The 7,050-nt window shown below is 40.1% G+C and overlaps 2 protein-coding genes across 2 annotated transcripts in view; one reads left to right on the top strand and one right to left on the bottom strand.

The window, feature by feature from the left end:
* Positions 1–337: 337 nt before the first annotated feature.
* LOC126955649 (uncharacterized) lies at positions 338–1,388 on the bottom strand. Its single transcript, XM_050792489.1, has one exon. It carries the CDS (start codon positions 1,386–1,388, stop codon positions 897–899), a length of 492 nt encoding a protein of 163 aa, XP_050648446.1. The 3' UTR covers positions 338–896.
* GALNTL6 (polypeptide N-acetylgalactosaminyltransferase like 6) overlaps positions 647–7,050 on the top strand; it is a 1,210,113-nt gene continuing 1,203,709 nt past the window's right edge. Inside the window, exons 1-2 of the mRNA XM_050792469.1 lie at positions 647–2,193; positions 2,614–2,920. Coding sequence (XP_050648426.1) covers positions 2,783–2,920 — 138 coding nt within the window. The 5' untranslated portion in view covers positions 647–2,193; positions 2,614–2,782. The remainder of the gene's footprint in view (positions 2,194–2,613; positions 2,921–7,050) is intronic.

Here is a 7,050-nt window from a genome sequence, read left to right as displayed (position 1 = left end):
TAATTAAATGATTCTCTAAATTTATTTCCTTGAGCACCTGACAATATTCCCAGGAAACCTCTCCCTGCTATGTTGCTTCCCAGAATTCATATTTCTGTGTTTCAAAACTGCACTTCCTTAGAGAGAAAAAGAAGGGTAGAAAATAATGCAGACTACAAAAGGCAAAGTGTATGTGTGGGGGTGGGGGTGAAGCATTAATTCTCTTACACTCTAGATTAAGTTGCATTTATATAAAATTTAAAGGTAATTGGTCTTGATATAAAGGACACATTCAACAACATTTATTAAATATGTTTTCATTCTATTTTAAAATTCAAGTGATTCACGAAAACACATATTACAGCATAGCCCTTTATTGATGCATACAGTCCATTTACATTGTTCAAATACATTTTGAATTTCTAATGCGAACAGTTTAAGGCATAACTCTTCCCACTCAAATCTAGGTCTTTCTCAAGTGAGACGCTAGAGTGAGAGAGAGTAGAAAGGGGAGGAAGAGATAGGGCGAGCAGAAAAGGAGGGAGTGCCAGAGGTGAGGGTGAGAAGGAAGAAAGAAGGGAAAGAGAAAATACAGTCTGAAGTCCACAGGCTTATCTATCCCACGCATGTCTACCCCAAGCATGTGGACATCTTATCCAGGTTGTAACAAAGAGGTGACTATGGCGTTTCTTTTTGGCTCTAGACAGGCGCATTCAGCCTGCATTGCATGCATGTCTGTCACCTCATCTAAGTCCCCATTTCTTCCGGAGTTGTGAGCTCCAGATCCACGAGCGCCCAGTGCACGGTGCTGGGCACGCTGTCCCTTCGTGAGGCTGCCACAGGTTCCTGCGAGTGCGGTCAGGGGCGTTGGTGCATTGATATGTTAGGCGGAGGGAGGAGTGCCATCTGCCAGAGTCTTATCTCGGTCCCCACCTTTTCTGGCCATCGCGGAGGAGTGTGCGAGGACAGGTAGCCCTCGCAGTGACAAGGCGCGCGGAATGCGGTCGTGCAAGGCGGGGGAGGAGCGGGGTGGCACTGCCAAATCTTAACCGGGGCCCCGGGTGTTTGCAGACCCGAAGAGAGCCGCCTTGGGTCTCCACGGTGTCCTCCAGCAGCTGCTGCCTGAGAACTCTGAGCCTCAGCTCTACCTTGCTTCGGGATCCTCTTCCTCCTCCTTCCCCACCCCCTACCTGGCCTGAACGGCGGGACGCGCGGCCCGGGGGATCCCCTCTCCCCGGGACCGGCCCAGCCCCGGGTCGCCTGCACCTCCCGCAGCTGCCGCGCCATGGCTCGCCGCGCTCCAGCCGGCACCATGGAGGAATTCCTGGGACACCCGCCTGCAGCCGACGACTTTTCCCCTGGAATCTCTGGCCTGGCGCCCTTTGGGTGAGATGACGGGGTACTGGCATCCCTGTCGGTCCCAGATTACCCGGAAAAGCCCTAGCAGGGAAAGAGAGGACCCGCGCAGGCTGGGAGCTCCCACTCCTCCTCCAGCGTCACGCTCGCCCTCCGCCGCTGCTTCGCGTCCGGGTCTGTTTATATAGCGTCTGGAGGCCGGGCGGCATTGCCCACCCCCGCCAGGCGGCCCGCCCTCCCTTCCCGGGCTCCGGGCTCCCGCACGTGGCAGACACCAGCTACGTCTCCGCGGAAGGCAGGCGCCGGGGAGTGGGGTGCGGGCGGCCGGGTGCAGCCGCGGCGCATCTCCGCCTTCCGCTCCTCCTCGCAGCGCCCTCGCCCGCTTCCAAGCCCAGCACAGACTTCGGTTTCTCCGCCTCCATCCCCTTTACGAGAAGAGCAGATTAAAAGATATTGCCCTTTAGGTGCTCGTGATGGTCCTGTGGGTTCGTTCAGTTGCCGGAAAAGAATGGTAACATGAACAGCGGAGCGTGAGAGCGTCACCGGGGGAAGGGACGAGATTGATGGGCAGAGTGCTCACTTCTCAGAGGATCACATTCCTAGGACCGCGCGAGGAAGGGACGTCGCGGCGCCACCACTTCCTGGCTGGACTCCGCTGACATCTGTAGCCTCCTTTCCACCAGGTTCCCGGGGCTCCCAGCCTCTGCCTGCAGAGGAGCGTGTAGACAGCGCGCAAAGGTCCAGGAGTTCGTGGACCTCCAGCCGAACCAGAGTTCTGCCTGGATCCCGGTGGAGTCCCTGCATCCCGGTGGAGCCCGCAGGCAAGCTGGCTCCGGAGGGAGTTAAACTTGAGTTCAGGTGGGTTATCCCAAGGGGAGCACTGGAAAAGATGTTCAGGGAAGACGAGGAAGGTGACGCTGTTCCAATGTCAAAAGCGGACACTTTTCTTCCTGACACTTGAAGGGGTTGAGCCAGTTCCTCTCAGTTCTCTCTCCTAACCCGCTCCACCCCGACCAAGCCCTCCTACACTAAGGGGGTGGGGGGCGAAAACAACAGCAGCAACAAAAACTCGCATTTACCCAAGTATCTAGCATGCTGTTGACTTTTTCGTAACTTACCTTTAGTCAATGAAACGACCATATTTACTCCATTGCTTTATATTAATGGAGGTCAATGAGCTTAATGATTTCCTCAGTCAAGTCATTTATTTCTAAGCCAATAGATAATGCCTTCGTCATAGTTTTCTGGGGGGAAAGTAACTGTGCGTTTGTTCTGCAGATGGCCAACTCCCTCTGAATCGTGCAGATTGGTGCTGAGCACGCAACAAAAGTTTGTAGCTTCTCAGTTTCTGGTGCTTCGCAGGGGAGAGGAAAGGAATTTGACACTAAACACAAGAAGCAGTCAGGGAGCCATCTCCTTTAACTTTTCTTCTCTGTTACCATTTGCAATGAAGAGGAAACAGAAGAGATTTCTGCAGATGACTTTGTTATTCACGGTGGCTTTAATTTTCCTGCCTAACATTGGTCTCTGGTCTCTGTACAAGGATAAGCACCTGGTGAAGTCAGCGGAACCCGGGGAGCAGCAGGTAAGTGCCACCCAGAGAAAGATCACAGACGGATTGGTAAGGCAGTGATACTGGTGTGGGGACTCCAGAAACCCGGTGTGGGATCGCCTTGGGTTTTCCCCCAAGTCTTGACAAAGCTGATTATTACAAGACTTTAGAGACTTTGGGGTTTAAGCAGGTAGCTGTTTTAAGATTGCAGCCAGTGACATCGTGACGTGTACAACTAGTAAAGAAGTATAAGAGAGGTCAAGAAGAAAAGAAGATAATCTTTCACCATTGGTCTTAGGTTGATTTTGACTTGAGGTGGATGAAAGGTAACTGTTTAGCTATGGAGGTGGGAGTGGGTTTGGTGCAAGTTTAGTGACAAGGATAGGTTTTTGGTTTCCATTGGGCATGCAAGTCTATGTTCGGGTGAACGAGGCCAACTAAATCATTAAGATTGTGAAGTGGTTCTTTAAAAATCAAGCTACACTTTTCAGTATTTTGGTTGTAAATTGTGCTTAGCAACAGCTTTTTACCCTGTCGAAACTTAAAGTCTCTCTTTGGTCTCCCCTGTTGCTAAGGTGCTGCCATGGGGTACACAGGCAGAGTTATTAAGGATGTTCATTCTGTTTCACAGTCGCTTGATAACAGTATGTTGCTAACAGCTTGCTGTCATATTGGAAACACGCACACTAAAGATATGTAGTGTAATATGTTTTCTTTCTACTTAATATGTTACTCATTAGTATGTATATACCTCATGACTTAACATCAACCAAAATAACTGTGTTCCCAAGTGAACAATAATGAAAACGAGACTTCCCAAAATGTTGATGAAAATCAATGTTGTGGAACTCTTTGTTTATTAATAAATAAAATAGCTTCCATAATTAAACTTTTAACAACAGAATACAGCCTTCTTCATGATATTGATATACCACTGTTTCAGTTAGTCCTGTGCATCGCCTTAGAATATTAATATTCTTATTTTCAAGGGTCATCACCCATGAACACTCTGTACTTTCCACACATAGAAAATGTTGAAGTAGTCCATTCCTGGAAAACAGCAATATATAGTAATGGCCGTTAAATATTTGCTCTTATACTTAATGAAGTTTCATTTTCTTTTTGCACAGTGGTTGGTTGTGAACATAAAGAGGTAATCTGCTTTTTCATCATGACAAAAAGTCATTACCAGTCTCTAAACTTTAAAGAGAATGAGTTGTCCAAGGATTTTCAGTGGATTGTTATTTTGATAAATGTTGACATATTTTCATTTAGTTGTTAATATTTATTATCCTTTCTAATAGGAATTCAACTTTGGTTTGAAGTATATTCTGTTTTGTCATTCCAGTGAAAAAAAGAAGATGGACACTTTGGATGTGAAACTTTTTTTGTTCTTATTTACATAATTCAACCCTTGATGTAAAACAGGATTTTAGTGACTTTAGTAGTCAATATGCTATTGTGTAAAATCTCCATTCCATGTTGGTAAAATAAGAAAGGCAAAATTATTTTTTTCTTGAAATTTGCTAATTCAATTAGCAATAACCATCTGAAGTATTTGCTGGTATAGCTAACATAAAACACTAATTAATTTTATTAATGAGATTCTTACAACTTTCACATTGGCTCTATTAATTTTGACCCTGAATGAGAAAATTGTTTGTCTAGCAGCATAAAAAAAATACTGTGACAGTTTAACTCTCTGATCTGTCATTATTATAATTAAGACTGTTTCCTTATTTCTGGTTCTTCTGTAGTGCAAATGATACTTAATTTCAGGTAATCAAGTAATGGGTATAAAAGACATGGGGTGGCAAGAGAAGTTTCATATACTGTAGAATAAATAACTGAGATTGATGGATATTGTATGACCTTCCAATTTAATAACCCTATGCAAAGGCTTTGAAACCAAGTGGGAAAGAAAATAAGCCCTAAAATGAAAGTCAATCATCTACTTTAATATTACCTAAATAACAGTTTTAAAACTAATACTTTTTATAGATTAAAATATAAAATTTAAAAGGTAGAAATTGATTACTTACTGAAAGAATTCATTGTAAAGTAGAAACAGTTCTCATTGGTTTTATTCTATTATTTATTATAATTAGAAGGAAAATTAGGATATGTTGTTCTCAATAAGCAAGTTTTGGGCAAGTAAGAGTTAAGTAATTAATATTTATATTGGAACAAATAAAAAGCAACTTTTCAAACATGCTTAATATTGTGATGTAATATTTGGCTAATGTATATATATTTCAATGTTAGCAAGGTGACTAAACACATAGGTTTTTAAATTGAAACATAATTTGGCTAGTGGGTAATATGTTATTTCAATTTAGCAATTAATTTTTAAAGGACATTTTCATGGTTAATTGCTAAATGTTCTCTAGAAACCATTTATTACCGTATTTCTCTCCAAGTTGCAAAATGCTGAGGGTGAAGATAATGTGCAGATCGAAGCACTGACAGCAATAAGTACTGATGCTAGTCAAACAAGTCACGTGCCCAAATGAGTGAACTATTTTCACAGCACTTATGTGTAAAACAGCCAGGGGTTCTAGTTCTAAGTATCACGTGGTAGTGGTCATAAGAACTGAAAAACTTGCACTGTTTTAAATAGTTTAATTATTAGAAAAAGTTACAGGGGAAAAAAAATTAATGTATGGAAATTCAAAATTATGGAATGGCTAATACTTTTAAAATATGCATTATTTATATTTTAGCAGGTCATATCACTAGTAATTTTTCTATCTAGTATTGAGTATAAATTGTACTAATTCTGCAATCTGAACTAAATAAAATGAAGGGAAATGAAACAGGAAACACTGATGGGAACCACGTGGATTAATTTTCACAATATTTAGTATTTAACAGATTTTTTTCTCGAATCTACTGTCTGATTACACATTAATAGTTTGTATTTTCTAGACCTTCATTTAAAAATAAATTTAAGATAACTTTCTAATATTTAAAAATTTTCTGCATCTGTGTTGCAGAAAATGAAACAAAGATGTAAAAATTACCAAGTTATTTATTTCAAAGTTTTTCTTTTACCTTTGCTCTCAGAAAACCAAAGAGGATCAATACAACAGTTTTAATAACACAATGCAATTAAAAGCTTTTTATGGTCTGGGCTCTGCAAACTTGAAATCAAGTCACTGAAATAAATATGAAGTTTTTGAGATTTTAAGATTTTATAAAAATTATAAAATGTTTTTAAATTTTTATTTAGATGTTGTTACATTATTATAATTGTGATGTGTTATTCTCAATTGACTTAATTTTGGCTCTTTTTTGTTATTGGGATGAAATAAGTATCTCCTTTATGTCATTTAGAAATATATATGTATATTAAGAGAATCTATTGATAATATATTTAGCTGAGAATGATTGCTATATAATCACTGTACAGTAATTCTTAGCTTCACTTTTCTTTTTAAACATTTGAAATGCTCCTCTTCTCTTGTTTCAGCTGTATTTGAATTAAATACCACTTACATGTTTAGGTCATAAGCTGTGAATTAGGATGACATATAGAATAATGCTATACTTTAGAACAAAACTACTATATCCAGTCTTATTGTGTTTCTGTTTTCTTAATCACTTATTCAAGAATATGTGAAAAAACCTGGCACCAAATACTTTTTCCTAAATACATTTTTAAAAACCCCAAATTCCAAAAAAAGTAATGGTAATAGTAATTTAACAACTAACTTGGAAATAATATTAATTACAGAAATAATTCAAGAATATTTAGAATATGAAGAGGATCTTGCAATTTTTGAAATAAAAATGAGGGCCAAAATCTTATAATTTTAAAACAGACTTTCTTAGAACTGTTCAGAATGATTTTAGAAGCTTATCTTGTCCTAGATTTTCTACCACATTAAAAAAAAAAAAAAAAAAAACAAACAAAAAAAAACCTAGGTCCTCTATGTCTCTTTGAAATTGTGGAATCTTATTATTTATTTGAATTTCAGAATTTCTATTTTTAAAGTAGGGCTATTCGTGCTTGTCACATAATGAGATGAATAAAGTCCTGAGAGATCACACCTTATATATGGAAAATATTGTGAGGTAATGCATTGTTTCTGTCAGATTCACTTGTAAACTGTGCTTGACAGATATGTGACTTTACCTCCATTAAAAAAAAATAACTCTGA

Source organism: Macaca thibetana, chromosome 5 (assembly GCF_024542745.1).
Source record: "Macaca thibetana thibetana isolate TM-01 chromosome 5, ASM2454274v1, whole genome shotgun sequence".
Taxonomy (NCBI): domain Eukaryota; kingdom Metazoa; phylum Chordata; class Mammalia; order Primates; family Cercopithecidae; genus Macaca; species Macaca thibetana.
The sequence above is the reverse complement of the archived record's forward strand: the minus strand, read 5'-3'. Positions and strand labels throughout refer to the sequence as shown.